The 23156-nt window shown below is 38.7% G+C and overlaps 1 protein-coding gene across 4 annotated transcripts in view; it reads right to left on the bottom strand.

Annotated features, from left to right (window-relative positions):
• Positions 1–264: 264 nt before the first annotated feature.
• Positions 265–23156, bottom strand: part of MCTP2 (multiple C2 and transmembrane domain containing 2) — a 228022-nt gene continuing 205130 nt past the window's right edge. For all 4 annotated transcript variants that reach the window (XM_046653662.1, XM_046653663.1, XM_046653664.1 and 1 more), the window contains 3 exons: positions 14368–14477; positions 8925–9022; positions 265–6751 (listed from right to left, as the gene is read on the bottom strand). In XM_046653662.1, coding sequence (XP_046509618.1) covers positions 6683–6751; positions 8925–9022; positions 14368–14477 — 277 coding nt within the window. In that variant the 3' untranslated portion in view covers positions 265–6682. The remainder of the gene's footprint in view (positions 6752–8924; positions 9023–14367; positions 14478–23156) is intronic.

The raw sequence follows: 23156 nt of genomic DNA on the forward strand, positions 1-23156 counted from the left end.
TTTCTGGAACTTCAGATCCTGAGGTTTTATGGGCCGGTTTGCTTGCGTAGAGCAACTTTTTAATGCTTTAGTAGATGATCAGTTAGGGGAAGACACTTTTAGTACTCCTGATAATAAAGTTATTTTTAAAGTGATTGACTTGTGTTAAGATGAAATTGAATACTCAAATGCAGTAAGATTATGGAGGAACTGTGCTTTGGGTTTATTGTTTAAAATGACTCTCAACTCTTACACAGTTTTAACTGTTTATTTGAGTTGGTTCTCTCTTTGCACATTTAAAATACTTTACAGTAATTGGCCTCTGTTTCTTTAATTGTAATTATGGATAAAATTGTCATGTCATACTTTTTTTCTTTTTTAGTAAACATGCAGAACATTACACAAGGCAAAAGTTTACAGCTCGATGAATTTTACAAAGTGAACAAATTCATGTTCAGACTAAAACAACAGAACATTAACATCATCCCAGGAGCCCACTTAGAGCCCCTTCTAGTCATTACACCCCCAGCCTCCTGACAGCTAACACCATAGACAGTGTTTCCCGTCTTTGAACTTCACATAGATGAAATCATACATTATATATATACCTGTGCTTGTGTCTTGTTTCTTTTGTTTGATGTTGTGAACTTTACCCATGTTATCACATGTAACATTAGTTTTTCATTTCATTTCTGTTTAGAATTCCATTGTAGAGTCACGACTTACTGATCAACTCAGATATTGATGGGTATATACTGTTTCCATTTTTGTAATGATATAAGTAGTGCTGCCATTAATATCCTTTGGCATGTCCTTAATTGAACATATGCATGCATCTGTTGCTTATATACTTGAGTCAAACTGGGGGAAGGGTCATAGGGGACGCATAGGGTCAGCTTTAATAGATACTGCCAAACAGTTTTCCAAATTGGTTATACCAATTTATAGTCCCATTCATCAGTAGTACATGAGAATTTTTTTCCCATAACCTTGACAACACTTGATACTGACTTTTCCATTTTAGCCATTCTGGCTATGTGTAGTATCTTGATTTCAATTTACGTTTGCCTGATAACTAACGACGTTAAGCACCTTTTATATGTTTCCTGGCCATTTGGATAGGTTCATTTATGAAGTGTCTGTTCAATTCTTTTGTCTGTTTTTCTACTGAGTTGCCTCGCTTTTCACTGTAGAAAATCTTCATGTGTTCTGGATAAGAATCCTTTGTCTGATTATATATAGAGATTAAATGTCTTCTCCCACTTTGTGGCTTATCCTTTCACTCTCTTAATCGTATTTTTTGAGGAAAAGATTAATTTTAATCATCTCCAACTTATCAATGCTTTTCCTTTATGATTAGCATCTTGTTTCCATCTGAAGAAATCTTTGCTTATCACATAGATATAAAGACATTTCCCTGTCTTTTTCTGGAATCTTCATTTTGCCTTTTAGTTTTGGATCTACAATTCATATGGAATTGATTTTTGTGAATAGTAAAGGAAGGAGTCAAGGTTCATTTTATCCATGTGGATGCTAAAATGACCCAGCATCATTTTTCAAAAAGGTCTTTTCCCTACGCACTTCAAATATGTCACCTTTGACATAAATTAGGTCACAGGTTACCAAATATGTGTGGGTCTGCTTCTGATCTTTTCTGCTTGTCAATTTATCCACCCTTGTGCCAATCTCACACTTAGTTACAACACCTTTATAATACATCTTGATATCTGCGAGTGTTCATCATCTGCAAGATGGCTTTGGCTATTCTTGGACTCTTGCATTTTCATATACATTTTACAATCAGCTGATTAATTTCTGCAAAAAACCACATAACTTTTACTGCACTTACATTCAATCTATTGACATCTTAATATATTGAATCTTTGAATCCATGAATCCCTTAATTTATCTTCTCCCTCATTGTTTTCATTATAGAGGTATATATATCTTTCATAATTTTGCATCTATATTCATAAGAGATTTTCATAAGTAATTTTCCATTCTTGTATCACCTTATTGGCCTTTGGAATGAGGATTATACTGGCCTCATAAAATGGGTAGAAAAGTGGTTTCATTTTTGCTATTTCTGGGAGAGTCTACATAAGACTGGTGGTTTCTTTGTTTTCCGTAAGTATTTCAAGGAATGTCATAGTTTTTAAATTATTAAATGAGCTATTATATCTAAAGCACTTAGAAAGTACCTGGCATTTGATAAGTCGTACAAAATGTTCAGAATTCTTATGTGCTTCACTATCCATATTCCCCATGTAAATCATTGCATTAAAACGCCAGAAGAGAATGCAGGCTTTATCCAAAGAGACCTATATAAAGAGGTAATGAGCTTTAAGCCATTCTTCAGAAGTCACCCTTCAATTTTCATTCAATTATCAATTGACTACTCATCATACTTTCAGAGAATATTCTATTTCAATTTTTCAACTCTTCTGTTGCCATAAAAGTTGGATTAATACTAAATAAAAGAGAGGGGGGTTTTGACAGAGCATAGTTTTAAATAATGAATATGGATAACAATCTCATACTCATGAAGAATTTTTTGTAGCTCCTAAGTTTACACTGAGTCCATGACACATCTATGTTTTCCTTAGTGAACTCGTCCTGTACACCTTCTTCCATTCCTAGTCACTACGCTCTCTCTCCCCTCTCTTCCAGTGGAACTTTTCATGAGTTACCTCCAGTCAGTCTCCATTTTCCTACATTCACTCACTTCTCAAGCCAAATCTGGTTTCCACTTCTACCAATCCACTGAAATGTCTTGCTGCCAAGGTCCCCCCAAATTGCCATGTCATTAAGTAAAGGTCATTATTCTCTCCTCAACTTATGTGATCTCAGCAGCAATTAGCACTACTGACCACACCTGCTTTCTTGAAACACATTATCATTGAAACACATTTATCATTAAACTCTATGACAGTTCATGCTTACTACTTTCTCCTAATTCTATTTATACTATTAGCAGACTCATCTTTATATATATGACTTTGTTGAGTTCAATCTCTTGAAGCATGCAGCTGCAATCATTTTCTATGAATGTTGGCCCTTAAATGTCTCTCTCAAGTAAGGTGTATTTCTTCTCTGTGTTCCACATCCACGCATTCACTTACCTCTCTGACATCTCCATTTAGAGACTCCTCAGGCACCTCAAATTCAACACCAGCTAAAACTGGGCTCATGCAGTTCTTCCCACAGCTGATCCTATAATTCTCTCCCTCAGCAAAAGTTGACACCATCTTCCTAGACCTGGAGATGAAAGACTGAGAGCCATCCCTTGACTCTACTCTCTCCTTCATCCTACAGTCACGCACCTGCTAAGTCCTGCTCACTTGATCTCCTAACCATCTTCCAATTTCATTATATTTTTTTCTTTTTCCAGTGCCACTATTTGAAAGTCCAGGCTACCATCAATTGGTCAGAACTACAATTGGCTCTGCTCTGAACATTCGTAATTGCTAGTCTACCCACTGCAGCCAGAATGCTCTTTTCAAAACTTGAATCTGAGAATGTCAAGCCACTGCTCAAAAGGATCTGTTTAATGTCTGGCTCTATCAGGGAACGTAGTCTGTTTTGTTCAGGTAGATCATCAGTGTTCAATATATGTTTGTCAAATGATAAATGACGAGAAAAAGAATCAAAAATTGTTTTAGAGCCCACAGATAAATATTATATTTTACTTTGACATGGGGGTAAGAACTTCTCCAAGTATAAGACATTATTTAATTTTAAAGTTTATAATCAAGAAGGCCAGAGTTTATAAATAATATCACACAATATAAGCTAGCATTTAATGCAAGAAATTAGTTCTTAGGATAGACCACACTAATCTATCCAGCTCAGCCCTCTGCTCGGAGAGTCACACACCAAAGGCCAGAGAAAGAAAAGTCATCTATGGCCCAGTTAGTGAGACACGTATTTACAGTGTCTATTAGGTGCCAGATAGGATGTGTTACCCCGTAGAGTACACTGGGTGTCAAGGCCTCTGGTAACTATGAGCTACGGCAGATGCCAGAAGGATATATAAGATGCAGGGGTGAGAAAGAGAAGGGTAGGATTTCATCCAGCCAAGGAACTAAGAAAGCCTATTTGGGGCAGGAGACTTTTGAGAATTTTAAGGGCAGAATTTATTTAGACAGAAACTGGGGAGAAAGTATTCCAAGTGAAAAGAACAGTACAAATGGGATTAACCTGGCGTAATGTAATGGGCACCATTGCTGTGACTTCTCATAAGTTACAGAGGCCTCAACTTGGGTGGTGGCGATCAGAAATGGACAAGATAGAAACGGACAAGACAACACGTCAGCTGGAGCTACCAGATTTTATGGGTTGGGAGATGGGGAAAAAAGCATGAGGAACAAAAAAGGGGATGCCCAGGGCCTCCCACCCCAGGAGATGCCAATGCCAATAAAGGAAATAAGGAAGCTAGAAGGAGACCATGGTGCTGGGGTCCTGAACACATGGAGGGAGAGAGAACGCTGAGTTTCTGACCCCCTGAAGTATAGATGCCTGTGAGATATCCAGGCAGGGCTGGAAATGGACATGTGAAATTTGAGAAGAGAATAAGGAGAGCTCGGCAAAACTTCAACATTCCTATTAAATTATCTTTAATTATCACACTGTGAATCCATAATCCATACATCTTATCTGAAGCATTCAGGAATCTTCAAACAAGTTTCTGATTACTTGTATAAATCTTCACATTTCACTTACAACTATCATTCATTTTTAGCATCCAACATCTACTTAATCAATTAACAATTGTTTTCCATAAAGAGTTTATTGAAGGTTGATTCGGTCTTGCTCCTGCATCCCAGCAGCTGTTTGTGTCCTAAACTCTACACTGAGAATTTCAGTCAGGCTACAAAAGAAGTAAGTCTAACTAACGATGCCTTCTTGTCGGGCAAATTATTTCATTTTGAAATTCTATAGCAAAAGAACAACAATAAAGTATTGGTTCCACTTTTAAATAAATAAGGGGTTATTTTGCTGCTGAAAGTTTTCATTCAAATGACTGATCAGATCTCACATGTCTGTTTAAAAATGTCTGACTTAGGTCGTTACAAAATGACAGACTATGATAAACTAGATGATAGTTGGGAGTGAGACAATGAGGCATTGTTTACACAGAAGATTGAGTAACTGGTTTAACAAAAGAGGTTCTTGGGTATCTATTGTATGTACAACTAAGAGATTTACTGGAGCTTTTATAATTTCTGCCAGGCTCTTTTCCAGCCAGCTTCATTAACTTGAAGTAAATCAAATCATGCAGAAATCTGGCTCAGCCAGGAAGATATAATATGAAGAAAAACAGACACGGGATGATAAGGTTTAGAATCTTTGGCATTTTTCATAAACATTTTGTTTGAAGATTATTAAATTACAACGCAGAGAGAGAAAAAAAAACCATAGTAAAACTCACTATTAAATCAGGTCTTTTTACCTCAACTTTTCTTTACAATACACATATATATTATATATATAAAACTGCACATACAAAGTATGTGTCCACAAAATATAGTCTTTACAACTTAAATATCATTTGAACAGAAAGATACTTGCATACATTTTAAATATGCACAGAATTGGAATTTTTATTCTGGGGGGGGTTACTGAAATGGTGGGGTCTGCAGGAATCAGATACACTCAAAGGAAGACTTCAAGGTGGTACTTTTCTAGAAAAAGGTTTCCGAGATATATTTGTATTATGTGTAGCTTATTTTGCCCATGAGAGGAACCAAAGATCAATTTTGACTGCTAAACTATTTTTACTTTCTGCTCAAAAAGGCGGGCAAATGAGCTGATTATGACAATCAGGTAAGCAGCCACATTTATTAATCCCTTGCTCCTCAGTCTTTATCTTTCTAAATACTCTCAGAGGTCATTCATCCATCCCCTCTCCGCCTTTCTGAAGCTGTAATGTTGACAGTTTATTTTGGAAATAAGCAAAAAGTAAAGTCAGAAGAAATGGCGTTTTAAGGCAACTAAATACTTTCGTTAAACCTTTACACTTCGGAGGAGCGATCCCTTTGGACCTTCCTGGGGCATCCATTGCCCACGGTGGCCCGTGATGTAGGCTGGCATCCAGCACCTAGGGGTTTACTGAAATTTTACATATAGGTCTTCAGCAATCACAGCCGAAAGATTCCCAAAGATTTGGGCTGAACCTGGTAAGTATTAAAAACTCTATTTATAATATACATTATTTGCTAGATGATGGCTATCAAAGACTTGTTAACTCAGAGAAAAAAGTGACTCATGAACAATAATCTGAAAGGAGTGTGGGGATGGGGAATGGAAATAACTGAATCTTAATGAGAATCCGTCGGAGGTGTGAAAACAAGTTCAAAGTCACTCTTGAATCCGAACGGTCTAGAGTTGTTCTCAGGGAGGGTGTTCAGACCCATAGCAGCCTTGCTTTATCTCCTATTTGAGAAGGGATGTTAAGTCTTTCCTAGTCTCTGGATTGTTTGCTTTTGCTGGGCTGAACCGCTATGCGACTAGGACGCCCATGCATGCGGATGTGCGCACGCGCGTGTGTGCATCTGTGCGCGTGAAGAAGGGGAGAGAATACAGCGAAGGGTCCACACAGATGCATTTCAGAATGACACCACGGGTACCACTGAAAGAGCGATGGTATTGGTCTAATCAACCAAACAGAATCCGGTGCTGGTGTCCAAAGTCGGTGTGTGTCCTAGAGCGCGCTGCGCTTCTTCCGAAGGGGGCTCTGACTGCTGCAGAGTTTCAATTCCGCGTACTGCACCTGTGAAAACAAACAGACGTGACGCTGGCGGCAAGGTAACCCTAGCTCCCCACAGTGTGTGTTAATGGCTCCCCAAAGACAAACCAAGGCAAGGGAGGAAAGGTTCAAAGGTAATGAATCATTTTCTAAACACAGGAACACGGGGGGATTAATTGCAGGAAGGATTTGAGAAGTCATGCATCATTTCTTGAAACCAAAATATTAAAAGCAGATTTTTCTAATGAGATGCATGGGTTTCTACCTGCTCTCGGCACTGCTAGATGATTTTCGTTTTGTACCTGCTTGTTTTCAACCAAAAGTGTGCTTAATAATGGCCTCTTGGGAGTGTTTATCTTAGTATATGATACAGCAACTTACTAAGAAGTATTCATTTAAAAATATCTAAAATCTTGGGGAAAAGAATCTCTGCAAATTATATACATTTATTTTGCCAGAGAGGGAAAAAATGTTGAAATTGATACTGGCCCCAGACTGACTTAGATTTCTTTTAAAAATGAATTTCATTTACAATGTAATGGCTAAAACATCTGTGATAAATATAAGCACTCGGGGGCGTCCCCCATGGCAAACTGTCTATCGTATTATTAGAAAGTGCTCTTGGCGATTCATGAAGGATCTTACTAGCATATTGTATATCTTCCTCGAAAGCTCTTTTGTTGTGTCCCTGTGTATTCATGCCAACTCCAAGTGGATGACCACACTGAGGGCTGGTGCCTGAACTATGCACAGATCATCCCTGGGGGGCTTAATGGAAACTTCCATTCTTCAAGACTGCAGGCACGAACTCACATTGCCCCTCAAGTGATGGTACGTTGAATCGTATCGCTTTGGTGTGTGGACTTTGATAGGCTGATGGCGGAGCGGCTCCATTTAAAGTATTGTATTACAGACCACATGTGCTATTTTGAGCATTTGTGCCAAACTCCCCAAGGACACAGTGGCCCATCACATAAATTGAGCTATACTTGGCCAAAAGCAGATACGTGAACAAAAGCATGCTCTCCTTGAAGGGTTTTATGAAAGACCCTTAGCGGAGCTGGGGATGACACACCTGTCAATCTTCAATGCAGAACAAACAGGGCCAGGTTACTATTTTATAATCATGGAATGCAAATGTTAATGAGTAAATTCCTATTTATAGAACGCATTTTAATAGATAATCATATCGTAAAATGAAGGTTAAAGGAAAATAGCATCCTGGAGTTTATTTTAATCCCTAGAACTTGGAATGAAGGGGAAAGAAACTCTAGGGCTTTGCAGCCCTACATCTCTGCAATCCACCCAGAGTTGCCAGGGAACCAAAAATGGTACGATGGCCTGAAGATGAAAATCAATATTTGATTGAGGATTCTCTCAGATAATAAAGGACTGTGTCTTTGATCATTGTGATGCTATTTCACGCCATGGTCTCCCATCTATCTATTCTATGATCTCTCTTCTCCATTAGAGAGATTACTGCCTGCCCTCTTTCCTCTGGATGCACAGCAGCCCCATCTGCAGGGGCCCAGATCCAGCTACCTATGGCACTTTCTGGTCTTGTTGCCTTGGTTAATCTCTACATATCCACAGACAGAGGACACTGCTGGACTAATTGGCCATTACCTGTGAATAATACTTCCGATCTATCTCAAATTATGTCATGCCGTCTCTGCCTCTATGTGTATGAGAGTAAGTGGGGGCTCTGCCCTCAATACCCCTAAGTCTTTACAGGGAAAGGGGCAGAAGTGTAGCCTAGGAGATAATCAGAACAAACAAGAATAAAAGGAATAATCCTCTTGTCCCTCACTTCCCATAAAATGCCCGCCATCCGGAAGAGGAGGAAAATAAGCCAGCCTCCCCAAGTTTTGGACGTCATGCTCTCCCATGCACTGAGCCCGTCTTATCCTCTTTGGGGAGACAAGCAATCAAAAAGGGACAAATACCACTACACTCTAGCCACGCAGTATGAGTTCCAGATCATTCTTAAGTAGCTCTTTTTCAGGATAATTTTCCCCAATCATCTCATGCTTTGGACAAAGGTTTTCTCAGCACCTCCCTGTAAGGCAGGACTCTTTAAGGATTTTCTGATTCGTTATCTCAATTACTCACAAGCACAGCCCTGGGCCCCTCTGCCTCTGGCGCTGGCCAGACTCCTGTGCTGGGCCCCTGTTGGTGGTGAGCATTCATTACATACCTTTTGAACATCAGACGGCACCCTGGAGAGGAAGTCTAGTAGCTCATTGTTGTCGATGGCATAGGGATTTCGAAGCTTCTTAGTAAATTTATTTATGCCTGAAAAATAGAAACACCGGGCAATCTCTTTGTCTGTCTGTCTATCTGTCTATCTATCTATCTTTAAAAAATCACCTGACTAGGGGGCGGGGTACATTCACAAGTAAAAATTAGTGTGAAAACAATTACTAGACCTGAAGTCATGCATATGCTGCTGTCATGTGGAATCATTCACAAATGGCTTTTCTTGAAGGAAGGAAGGGGTGATTGTCGGAGAGGGACTCTGCCTCCTTCAGCTGTGAAAATCCCATTACAATCCCAGCGGCAGGGCGGCAGACAAACACACAAAAACTGGCGCTCATTGGTTTTTTTGGACTACGCTGATTAACAGCCTTCTCTGCTTAGAAAACCAATGTCCCAGATGGGAAAGGCCTTCGTTAGCCCAAACAAGTCTCTGCTTGGGGGCTCTGGACCGAATGCAGCAGTGTGAGGGGGAGGGTGGGAGTTGTTTTTTCGTTGTTAAAAAGCAAACTGCAGAAATCTATCTCCCCCCTTGGAAGTCATTTTCACAGGTTTCTCTTCTCTCACTGCAGAACAGAACTTGACATGTTGACTGTACTCTGATGCTGCAGGAAACTGTGAAAAGTTATTATTGGAAAATTATCTTCCTCTGGTTGCTAACTTAATTTATGGACCGCAACACGGGTGCGTGGGTTGTTCTCAGCAGCGGAGCCCATGAGAATTTAGGACGCAGGCAATGACAATTAGAAGGCGTTCAACATTTAACACGTCAATACACTGTAGAGCATCCTTCCTTGGTGGCTGTGCCTTGGGCTCGTGGGCATGTCCTGGACAAGTTCTACCCATGGTTCCTCTTCAGAGGGAAGCTCCTTTCAATTACCTTTTGTCTCCTGCTCTGCCCCTTGGAGCTGCAGTGCCCATACCCGGAACTCACAAACTGTGGTCTTTTCACCGAACGTCAGTCCTTTTTTGTGCTGAGTATTAGAAGCAGAAAGACTAGGTGGCCTTCTGAAGTTTTGCCCCAGAATGTGTGTTTAACAAGGATCATATCTGAAGGCCGCGGCAATCCCACTGATGCTGAATGAATTCTCACCGTAGGTGTACCTTGAATGGCTCCTACTCCGAAGCCAAGGTAACATTTAACTGTTCAACGGTTCCTAACACATAAAAGGGTTGATGTTTTTCTTCTTTCATTAAATATTATTTTACCTTCATCTAAGGACTAGACATCCTGCATGGCATTATACCCGACACAATGCCAACCTCCAGGCTTTTCTTTCGAGAGGGTCAGAGTCACATTTGCTTTGCAAATGGGAGCAGGCCATTGTTCACCAGTAAATGGCAGCATGGTGGTGGGGCTGAGGAAGACTTCTTGTAAGTGTTCCCTTTCTCTCCAGTCAAAGCTGCACTACGTCTTTTTTCCCTCTACCCCCACAGCAAGCTTCATGTGTCTAGCTAAAATTTTCCCCAGCGTTCCTTTAAACTAAAATACTCTCACTGTATTATTCTAAAGACATTTAATTGTAGCATGGGCTTTTTGGCAAAAGAAAACAGACAAGGCAAAATGACGAAGGGAGACAAAGACGTATTGAGAAAAGATATATCTTCTATTGTTAATTATATATAGTGTGCGCATCTGGAGTCTTTACAATGAACAGCAAGGCACGGATAATATCGCAGCCCATCAAAACACTGCATTCTTAGTCACTGAGAAGATTATAAACCTGCACAGCAGCTCGAATGCACCAATAAGGGCAGAATTAGTTCACAATGCACAGAAACTGTCTATATTAGAAAAACTTCGCTAGAATAAAAATTATAAGGCACTCAGATTGCATGCTTCAAAAGCATACCTTATTTTTTTTAAGGGGTCACAGGCTCAAAGGTCAGTAATTCCACCATATTATCTACTGTATGAGACCAAGTGTCAACAGGGTATCATGTATTCCTTGGTCATCTTTAAGGGGGCATGGGGTAAGGAACAAGGGTTATGGAGCAGGAGTAGCCAGGCTCCAGTTCTGGCTTCACCATGTATTAGCTGTGTGGTTTCACATAAATCACTTAACCTTCCTGAGCCTCAGATTTCTTATATTAAAATTTGAATAATAAGGACCTGTCCTACATAGTTTCCGAGGTTGATGGGAGAATCACATTGGACAACAAAGGCAAGAGGATTCTGTAATCTGAAATTCGCCAACAATGAAGGGGGCTAACATCATTACTGTAGATGTCAGTAAGCCAAGAAAACAAAGGTGGCAATGATGAAAGAGTCTTTATACTATTAGGTATGTGAGCACACACCCAAATTTGGAAGTTGTCGCTTTATCCATTAGCATGCTAAACATACCTTTAGTTTTGGGGTTTTTTTTTTGTTTTTTTGGTGAGGAAGATTGGCCCGGAGCTAAAATCTATTGCCAATCTTCCTCTATTTTGTATGTGGGATGCTGCCACAGCATAGCTTGATGAGCAGTGTGTAGGTCTGTGCCTGGGATCTGAACCTGTGGACCCCAGAGAACCAAAGTAGAGCATGTGAACTTAACCGCTACACTGCCAGGCTGGCCCCTAGATTGTTTAACTTAATACGGACAGACAGAGGGCATATCAACTGTGAATTTTTATTTCTTTCTTTTAGCAAAAAGGGAAAAGTAAGTGGAATCCAATTACCAAGGGATAGCATTTGGGAGAGATGCTGATTTAATGGTCCCAGGTCACAGATTGAATAGATCACTGGATTGAAAGCAGCCCTCTAGTAAAAACAGTCTTGGGGAAAGCCAGAGAGAGGAACAACAGCATGGGTGCTTTGCATATATGGCCACTGGAGAATAACCACTTGAAACAGAATTATAACACTATTTTTCAGATACTTATATGAGTGAGTGGCACGTAGCCCCGATTGCATGCATTGGTGGGGGTGGGTGAGGTAGGGCGGAGAGTCCTTGCTTGGTCATTTATCCAACACGGAGCATCTTCCACGGCTATTCTGAAATTAATCTATTTTTATAGGTTTTATGTTAAATAATTCTGATACTTAATAAACATTTATATAAAATATTATTTTGGGGAAAGAATATGGAAATATAAAAGAGACAGTTAAATAATTTTGTTTCAAAGGGTTAGAAGCATTGAACAAAAAAATGTAGGATCTTATTCACCACTTTTAGGACTCAATGAAAATGAGTCAGTAACTTAGAATAGGAAATAGTCTTCTGATCCTTAATAAAGTTTAAAGGAACACTAGAAATTTAAGACGTGTAAAGTTATCTTCTTCTACATGAGAAAGTCTCTGCCAAGGATGCAATCATGTAAGAGATGTGCAAAGGAGTGTCCTGGGTCTGTGCTGGCTAATAACTAACTTGTCTTGGAAAAGAATAAGTCCTGATAGAACTGCAGAATATATTTCATGACGGCAAGGCAGGGCTGACATGGTGAGCTCAAAGGGTTACTGTCAGCCCAGGAGAGCATCGTAAACTCCATGCTCTTTAAGAATTTCATTCACAAGCTGAACAATAAATAGAGCAACGTCTCATTAGGTAGATGCAAAAAGTTGGTGTGGAAAGCTGCCAAGATCTTGGAGGAGAAGAAGAGAAGTCAAAGTGATTTTGGGTAAAGAGAAAAAAAATTGGAATCTTAAAATGGACAGTCAAAGGAGGAAATACAGTTTGGTCTTCTTTGTGAAGGGAAAGATGCAGAAAAGCAAATCAAGAATACACCAGAACAGTGAAGAAATCATGGGACAACAGTATTTAACAAGCTGACTATGCCATCAACTTACACAAACTTAAAAATGAACAATATACTGGCAAAAAGATTGTAATTTTGAATCGTTCTAGGTAGGGTCAGACAACAGTTTTAGATTTGTGTTTTAAATGTAATCAGTAAATGGATTTGGAAATTAATACTTATGAAAAACAATTAAGAGCGCATAAGATTGCTCAGTCTATACAGATGACATTCAGCACATAAGATATTCAGGGAAATAGTTTTACAAAATACCCCTTCTTAACCAATGGGCCCCTGAAGAACTCCATGCTCTCTTTCCTAAAGGTCAAATACAGATCGATGTGCTAGAATTGTTGCGAAACAAAACAGAAACAAACAAAACTAAGCATGAGAAGACTTTCCTCAAGAAGGAGGGTCATCAAGGATTGATTAAAAGACATCCCTGAAGAGAGAGTCAGAATATCTTTTTCTTTTCTTGGGCTTGCTACAGAGGAGAGAGACTTCTGTACATAGGATTTTTGCCTCCAGGACAAAATAGAAAATGAATGGATTATGTTCCCTCAAAATCATTCTACTTCTGAAATGTTAGGAGTTATTCTATTTTCCCCATGCCTTTTCCCATTTCTGAATGTCTATGTTTGGCTTTGCTCATCAGCAGGATCCTACCTTTGTGGGTTCTCTTTGAAAAGGTCTACATTTAGTTTTTGAGAAAGGTTGAAGCTTTTATTTGGCATTTGCAGGCTCTCAGCTTTTGCTTAAAGGTGAATGCAGTGCAGTCACACATTTGTAACGTCCCTGAACATCTTACCATCTGAAGATCCCTAGAAGTGACTACGACTGTGAACTCAGCAGTAGTTCGAGAAGCCAAGTCATGGAAACCAGGACTGACAGACTCTTATGGAGAAGGGCTGTCTGCTTCTCCAACAATTAATTTACTGCAATGAACTTTCCTTCTATCAACGCAGAGCTCACCCACTAACAGACACAAATGCTCACAAAGCTGCTTGCATTTTGTCCAGTTGCTTGCTTGAGTTGTAAGTCAAGTCATGGAATTTATTTCAAGTGTGCCATTTTCGTTTCTACTTTTTTAAAACAGCTAAACTTACATAGGCACACCATTTCCCCTGGTAAAAAGAAACTTCCTCTTCTGTCAGACCCTGGTGAGGGAGTCCCTGAGTGCCCCACCGCTTCCCCCCACTGCTACTCCATGTAAGTATTGGGTTAGATGATTTTTTTCTCTCCAGGAGAGATGAAGTGTCAGGAGCAACCTGGCAGCAGCCAGACCTACTTTTACATAATATAAAGGGCAAGATGCAGGTGTTTGCTCACTGTTTAAATAACAGTGTTTCCTGCAAGTTACTGGGCCACAGCAATATATTATTCGAGAGTATTTATGGCTATGAAAGCCCAAAGGGAAATTGCACGCACAATCACATTTTTATTTGATTGCAATTATACAAGAGGCCTATAAATATCTCTGTTGATTGTTCATGCAACTGGTCTTTTCAGGGAGGTCCTGGAAGTTTTTGTTCCCCAAATGCTTTCCTTAATCTCACGTTTAATTGCCAACAAGAGAACATTTAAAGTTTATAGTCGCACTTTAAAACGAGTAATTGGTTCTTACCTGGAATTGCTTGCTAGCAAAAGGACTGTGCCCAACTTACCCCAGATTAAAACGATGTACCGAAGTGGAATGAAATACAAAATGATGGTGGCCACTGCCAGTATCAAACAGGCTAGGAAGGAAAGGAACGGGACCGTCCAGTTGAATGTGCTGTAGACAAACCACATAAATGTCATTTTCTCTGATCCTCAAGAACAGCTACGTATTCATTTTGCCATGTTTATTTCTTAGTTAGACGAATGAAAAAGGTCTATTGGAAAAGTTTCTTTAAAAACCCGGAGATAAAAGTCTGCCACACTGATTGGGCACTGGAAAAACATTCTTGAGGAGAAAGCCACAAGGCCAATTGCCACGCCACTTGTCAGAATCTTGGTGACTTTGCCTTCCTGGAACCAATAGTTCCTAAGAGAAGACTTTGGCTCTCGAAAGTGATTAAAACCTGCGAGATTGTCACAATGACTCTGTACATGGAGATCGTCAAAACAAAAGGTTAGTTAGGTCATTTTCGAAGTCAATATTTCTCTCTCAATTGATAGATGGTTGCCAGCAAACATTTAGAAAAGGGAGGATATTATTCCAGCGCTTCAGTGCTTTTGTGTTTTCCAATAACTTATATGTAGAATTTCCAGACTGACTTACTCCAGAAGGCTTCAGAGCCCTGAAGTAGGCTGGGAGCATTTGACTACAAACCATGACACCGCCAACCCATAGAAATGTAGGTGATGTTACCACATATTATTTTCACCAGACCCCTGGCTCCTTTCATTGTATCTACTGCCTATTTTGACTTGTGTGGAAACGAAGCCACAGCATGGCTGCTGACAAGTGGTGTAGGTCCACACTCAGGAACCCAACACAGGTCACCAAAGTGAAGCACACTGAACTTAACCACTAGGCCACGGGGCTGCCCCCGTCATTAATATTTTTAACCTTTGCCTATGGAAAGATACAATATTATATATGTGTGTATTTAATTTCTCACGTCTTTAAATTATAAGCAAATTTGAATACATTTTAATATACTTGCTGGTCATTTTAATTTGTGTCTTAGTGCTTTCCCGCTTATTTCCTCACCAGGGGCCACTATTTAGAAAAGTGCTTAAGAAAACTGATTTGTAATCAAACTGCCATGGGTTTAAGTTCAGGCTCTGTCTCGAAGAAGCTGAGTGACTACAAGAAAGTGATTTAATCAATGTGAGCGAGAATTTCCTCTCTATAAAATGGGAAGAATAATAATACTATAGCATAGAGCTTTGCTAGAATTAAAGAAGAACTTCCATTTAAAGTAATTAGTTCTGTTTCTGGAACACTGTCAAAACTCAAAAAATGTAAAGAAGCTACTACTAAAGTGTCTTTTTTCCCTCGGGCTGTTTGGTTGGCTTTTTCCTCAAATAAAATATCTCCTTGGATGCTAAAGAAATCAGTCCTTTGTGATATCTGTTACAAACATTTTTCCAGTTTGTTGCTTTCTTGACTTTTTAAAAATCTAGTTCATAATTTTTTAAATATAAAAATGATATATTTTACAGGACCACATTTATCAATGTTTCTCCATGTCCATTTCTAGATTTGGTAGTACTTATAAAAGATTCCCCCCAGGCCCATGACTTGGCATCACAAATTTGAATAATCAGCCATTTCCTCACTCTTTTATCATACTGTTTTCTATGTTATTTTAAATTTCTACATATATGGAGGTCCATTCCTGACTTCTCTCTTCTGCAGAACCTCTACTAGAACAGTTTAGTGGGCAACTCCACGTCATTTGTGGAAATGTTATATGGTCTCCACAATTGTCCCAGATACGCCACGGCAAGAAAGTTAACCCACAGATACTCCTTACACAAGGACACAGGGACGGGACATGAATGTCTGCTGCACCATGGTTGGCAGCAGGTAAAAAAGGAAACAGCTTCAGTATCATTAATAGGACAGTATCTAGATAAAGGAAATATCTGAAAATATCTAAATAAAGGGGAAAATCTAAGTGGAAATACTCTGCAAAATAATACAGCTTTAAAAAACAATGCGAATATAAAAGGGAAACCCACAAAAATACCTCTGCCCGCAAGACAGAGGCTCAGAGCCAGATACAGTGAAAAACTAAACTACAGAAATTAATGTGTGTATGTGTATATAATTATTACTAAATTTACACATGGACAAACACCACACATATAGCCTTCCATTTTGAGAAAACCTCTGAAGGACGTACTCCAAACTGTTAATGGTGGCTCAGTATGATGCGAGAAGCAGAAAGAAAAGGGGAACTAACAGAATAAAGGAAGGCTTTCTGTTTGAGCACTTTTATAATGGATGTATAATACATTTATAATAAAAATAAAAGCAAAATAAGATATAATAAAATCAATAAATTAAAACTTAAGTAAGTCAAAACAAATATCATATTTTGTGCCTTATTTTTTTGTTTTCCTAAGGCAGAGACATAGTGAGTGGTAGAGTCTTAATACAAACCCACAGCTGGGTAAAAGAAAATCTACCTTTATTTTTTCACTCTAGCATAATAATTATTATTTATCAATAGAATACCTTACAATTTAAAAATAATTCTTGTTCCTTCCTACTTTTATTAGATTCAGTAATTTACTCAACTTCTCTGTGCTTTAGGTTCCCCATCTGTGAAATGGGAATAATAATTGTATCTTCATTATAGAGGTGCTAAGGGGATTCAATGAGTTAAAACATATAAAGCCTTTAAAACAAATCTCTGGCACATGGTTAATTATTCAATAAGTGTTAGCTGGCCTCATTTTGCTGTTATTACACAAAAGTGACATAAATATAAAAAGAAAGCTAATTATACAATTAGCATTTTAAAGATAATAAAAGTTATGAAAAATGCTTGGAATTACTTTTCGTATAAAATATACATTATGATTCCTTTTCTAGCAATACCACCTGCCTTTAAAAAAATTTAAATACTAGATAAACAATTTTTAAACATTCTTTAAAAAAAAAAGGCAGAGGGCCTGCCCAGTGGCACAGCAGTTAAGTTCGCATGTTCTGCTTCAGTGGCCCAGGGTTCACCAGTTCGGATCCCAGGTGCAGACCTATGCACCACTTGTCAAGCCATACTGTGGTAGGCATCCCACATATAAAGTAGAGGAAGGTGGGCATGGATGTTAGCTCAGGGCCAGTCTTCCTCAGCAAAAAGAGGAGGACTGGCGGCAGATGTTAGCTCAGGGCTAATCTTCCTTAAAAAAAAAAAAAAAGGGGGGGAGAGAGAAAGCCACCACTAGGCTGACATGAAAGTAAGAAAACACAAGAGTGTCAAATAAAATGTATTGCAAGAACTATGGGGGTTACTAAGCTCCAAAGTGAATTTTCACTCATAATTTCTGCCAAATACTGAAATTTCAAACCTCTGTCTCTTACCTGCAGGAGAGGTAGAAAAGAAAGCCTAAGGCCTCCCAGGGGAAGATTCTAATAGGAGAGCAGTGCATAAAACTCACACACTCAGAGGAAGGGTGAATTGAGAGAGAGAGAAACAGGGAGAGAGAAAGAAAAAAAGGAAAGAAGGACGAATCCACGGTACTTAAGCAGATGCAAAGAACTCTGCCTGTCATGGTCCTGGTGCCTGGTAGGGAGTTTATGCTACCAGTGTAGTTTGAAAAGCCTCAGCAAAAAATTTAATTTAATAAAAAAAGAGATCCCAGGTCCATAGTACCCTGAGGTGACTCAGGCAGGCATCCTCTTTCGGGAGATGCACTATCAACTCAGATATCTGAGCACGCGCCACGAAAAACTCCAAGGACTATGAGTTCACAGTTAAAAGTGCAAAGCACAAAAGGACACACAGCATCTTGAGTAAGAGCCAGAAGTAACAGCAAAATCTGAAACAAAAGACTTCAGATACTGAAAACAAACACAATACATTAAACAATAATGTTTAATATGTTAAAAGTCATCAAATAGAAGCTTGAAAATATGATCAAGAAAAAGGTCGTGAAAATGACCAAGAAAATTTGAAAACAAAGCAAGTAGAAGTTTCAAAAATAAAAACTCCATTGACTGAATAGATAAGTAGGTCACTTCCTACTGATTATAGATTCAGTTCACCAAGAAAATATAACAGTTTTAACATCTAGAGAATATGACCTTCAGAATATAGAAAGTAAAAACTGACCAAACTACAAGGAGAAATAGACAAATCCACAGTGATAGGAAGGTATAAACACACATCTCTAAGTAATTGATAGAAGAAGCCCACCAAAACCAAAAGTTCATATGAATGTGAAAGATTTACACACATCAACAAACTAAACCAATGAATATATATAGAACAATACACTCAATAACCTTCTTTCAAGATTACATGGAAAATTTATAAAAGTAGGCCATTGGCTAGGTCATTATATTCTGACCATAAAGCAATTAAGTTAGAAACAAGGCACAAAGAGATAACTAGAAAATCTCCATATATTTGAAAATTAAGCAATATACTTTTTGGCCGAGGAAAAAATCAAAACAGAAATTAGAAAACAGTTTTTACTAAATTTGAATGATAATGAAAATATCAATGCCAAAATGTTTGGCATATAGCTAATGTTGTGCTTAAAGGAAATTGCAGAGCTTTAAATGCTTATGTTAGGAAAGTAGAAAGATTGAAAATAAATGATCTGGTTTATCTATCTTAAAGAGTTTAGAAAAAGAATAGTAAATTAACCTCGGAGAAAGCAGAGGGAAGAAAGTAAAAAAGATAACAGTAATTAATGAAAAAGAAAGCAAGCAACAGAGAAGATTAACAGAGGCAAATGCTGGTTCTTTCTAAAGACAAATATAATTGATAAATCCCTCTCAAGAAGAAGGGAAAATCCAATTAATACCAAGCATAAAAAAGTGGGCAATGCCTCAAACTCTATTGACATTAAAAACAGTAAGAGAATTTTATAAACAAGTTTATATCAAAAAGTAGAAAATTTAAATGAAATAGACAAACTCCTAGAAAATGACAACTTACAGAAACAGAGATGAGAAGAACTAGCATGGCTGAATAGAACTGCATATTACAGAAACTGAATATTTAATTTAAACATTTCTCCCACAGAAAACCCAGGGCTAGTGGTTCACCAGCAAATTCTATCAAATCTTAAAGGAAGTGATGACAGCAGGCTTACACAAACTCTTCCAGAGGATGATCAAGAGAGAGTGTGAGTCTAGAATAACCTTCTCTCCATATGAAATTTTCAAGAACAGAAAATTGTAAAACAAAGCTCACATATCATAGCTGCAAAAATCTTAAGCAAAAAAACCAGTAAATTAAATCCAGCAACGTATAAAGGGATTGTATAACATGGCAATTTGGATTATTCCAGAAATGGAAACTTGGCTTAACCCTTGAAAATCAATCACAATAATACATCACACTAGCAAAAATAAAGGAGAAAAAAGTGTATGATCATCTCAATGAATGCAGAAAGAAAGTTCGATAAAACTCAACTCCCATTCATGATACAAACCCTTAGCAAACTAGCAATAAAAGGGATCTTTCTTAATCTAATAAAGCATCTTTACAAAAACCTATAGCAAACATCATTATTAAGGGCAAAATGCTGGAAGTCTTCTGTCTGAGATCATGAATGAAAAAAGAACGTTCGCCAACACCAGTTCTGTTCAACATCGTACTGGAGCCACTGGCCAGTAAAGTAAGGCAAGAAAACAAAGCAAAATGTATAAACACTGAAAAATAAGGAAGAAAATATTATTCCTAAATGATATGTTTATGAAATAGAAAACTCAGAATAATCACCTTCAGATAAAAGTTAAACTAACTAACTTGACCAAGGTTAATAGATACAAAGTCAACGTTGGAAAATGCATCTCACTTCTATAACCCAGTAAGAAACAGATAGAAAATAAAATGTGAATAAAAGATAATATTTAAAATAGCATGAAACAAACCAAGTACTTAGGAATATAACTCACAAAAATGTGTCAAAGTTCTATACATAAAACTCCAAAATAATATTGAGGTAAATTAAATGGAGGAATATATTACATTCACATATTAGAAAACTTAAATTTTATCAAGATGTCAGTTCTTTCCCAGTTAAAGCAATCCTTATAAAGATCTCAACAGTTCTTTGTGTGTGTGGAAGTGTGTGACGTGTCACGAGTATTTATGTGTTGGATTCTAGAAATGGAGATGTGTACCCTGTTGCAAATACCTTGTCAGATTTGCTCTCTCAATAGCCAAGTCAGTTAACTCATGAATTTTTCTCTCAGCAACCCATAATTTTAGTAGGAAAATAGTTAAATGTTTGAAAAAGAGAGCAGGGCATTAACTATGTCTTTTTTTAATTTAAGACACGGTGGAAAAAAGTCAAGGCAATTTACCGAAAATAATATTCATAATAGTTAATATATATATTTTTTGGATGAGGAAGATTATCCCTGAGCTAACATCTATTGTTAATCTTCCCCTATTTTGTATGTGAGACACTGCCACAGCATGGCTTCACGAGCAGTGTGTAGGTTTGTGCCCAGGATCCAAACCTGAGAACTCCCGAAGTGGAATGTGCAAACTTAACCACTATGCCCCTGGGCTGGCCCCAATAGTTAGTATTTTTAAGTGATTATTACATGCCATCCACTGGTCTAAACTCTTTTACAGCACTGATTCATTTAGTTCTTCCAAAAACGTTACAAAGTAGGAATTATTACTATTCCCATTCTACAGATGAGGACTCTGAGTTAGAAAACTTAAATAATTGGCCCCAAATCATTCATTCCCAGTATAAGTGGCAGAAGTGGGATCTGAATTCAGGAAGTTGACTCCAGAGCCCACACTCAAAGCTTCTACAGCAGGCACTTTAGAAAATGTAAGAAGGTATATTTTACTCATTTAATCCCTTCGCTACTCCTACTTATAAGACTGATCATTTAATTCGAGGATACTACATAGTAATACCTCTAACACTCAAAAACTTACTAGACCCTCTCCCCATTTATCATGGAAGATCTTGTAGTATCTGGTCTTCCACACAACACCCAAGGTTGAGGAACCCTGGTAAATCGAAGATTTCCATCTTGAAGTGAAAAAATTTATCAAACATTTTCATAGACTTCCTCAGTTTTCCTGAGTTGGAACCTCCCTAGATCCTAGGAAGGGAATCCCTAATTTGGGCAGGAACGAGACAAATGAGCCAAGGCTTTCAATTATTGAAAACAATTCAATGAATTCCCTTCATTCTTTCAACCATTTGGGTTCAATCACATCTCCTAAGAATGCCATTTTCAAAATTTGAAAATGCTAAACACAAAAGATGGCGCCCACATCTGGTAAGGTGGGTGCACCTCAGGCCTCTAGTTTCTCCCCCACCTGGCTGCCACCCGTTGACCTTTGTGTCAATGGAATCGTTATGTTCCTTCTTTCCTAGGCTTGGACAAACGAAGTGCTCTGACTCTTCCATCCATGGAAACAGAAACAACTGGTTGCCTAATCTTGTAGATTCTTCTTTCGTAATGTACCCCACAGGATGCTTTCTTTCACATGTGCACTGTTTTCACACTAGCTTGTGAACTCTCTCCTCACACCTGGCTTCTGGCCCTCTCCTTGATCTTTCCGCCTTCACTCTTTGTCTCTTCCAATATGTCACTCTCAGATTAAACACAAGATGCATCAATTTATCATTCCCCATGTCCTCACTGTGTTTCAAACTGCACTTAACCTGCTTTCTCATCTTCATTGCTTAGTATTTCTCAACTTCACTGCTTAGCCAGAAAGTTCTATTTCTGACAAAGGTGCCTTCCCCACCTTACTTTGCAGGGATGACTATGCTGTCCTAGGTCTACCTTAATCTCATTATCTCTTCCATGGAGATTTCCTTAACCACGCAAGGACACAAGTGTTGGAGCCACTCCATAGGATAGGGTGTATAATATGCATCTCTCTTCTGACCCAGCCTGCCTGCTGCCTGGGATGATATAAATGCTACATGTTGAGTAAAGGTTTTAGCCTGATTTTTATGTACATTTGAAATTTGTATAATATTCGAGAAGGTCATTAGAGAAGGTAGAGAAGAGTAGAAAAAAGAAAATAGTTTAGTTCATGTAAATGCAATACCGTTGGGGTCCTCCTGGTCAGTAACTGGGAAGCCTTCCTCCGAGAGTTTTATGTAAGCCTATTTATTTGCTAGTTGCCAAAAGTTGGGTAGCAGTTTTCCTGGTCCTTAAGCACTGAATTACAATGGAATTCCAACAGAGTTACACATGACATCCTACTTGAATGGCCAGCAGGAACTGTAAGGTCACTGTAATAATGAATGGCCAGAGAATTAATAGGAGTTGAGCCTTATGAGCCTTCCTGTGTTGCAGCTGGGCAGAACAGTACTCTGTTCATGGCTGAAAATACGTCTCAGACATGGCCACCACAGCTGCACTGGGCACAGCCGCCCCTCAAAAGCACTGTAGGGTTGGGGGCCTGTTTAAATCACTCTGCCCTCTTCTCTCACAAGACACATTTCCTTTACCATTATCAACTGCACAACGGCCACATTTATCTATTAGCGATGATCACGCACGGAGACAGTTTTACTGAAAGACACAGCCTTCCTTCCTCGGTCTTGCCCCCATACCACATCCTCTTCTCCTCCTTGCTGCTGTACATCCCTCACTTAATTCTTTTCATTGACTTGTTCCATCCACTCAAGGCCCTGCATGACCTGCCTCATGTCCAGGTGCTGCTGCCACCATCCCCTATAGCACAGACAATCTAATCCCCTACACCTCCCTGTATCTGGCACAGTCTTGGGCTTTGAGCCTTGGCACAAGGGCCCCCACCTACTGACCACCCCCATTTATCAATTC

Source organism: Equus quagga, chromosome 2, assembly GCF_021613505.1.
Source record: "Equus quagga isolate Etosha38 chromosome 2, UCLA_HA_Equagga_1.0, whole genome shotgun sequence".
Lineage (NCBI taxonomy): Eukaryota > Metazoa > Chordata > Mammalia > Perissodactyla > Equidae > Equus > Equus quagga.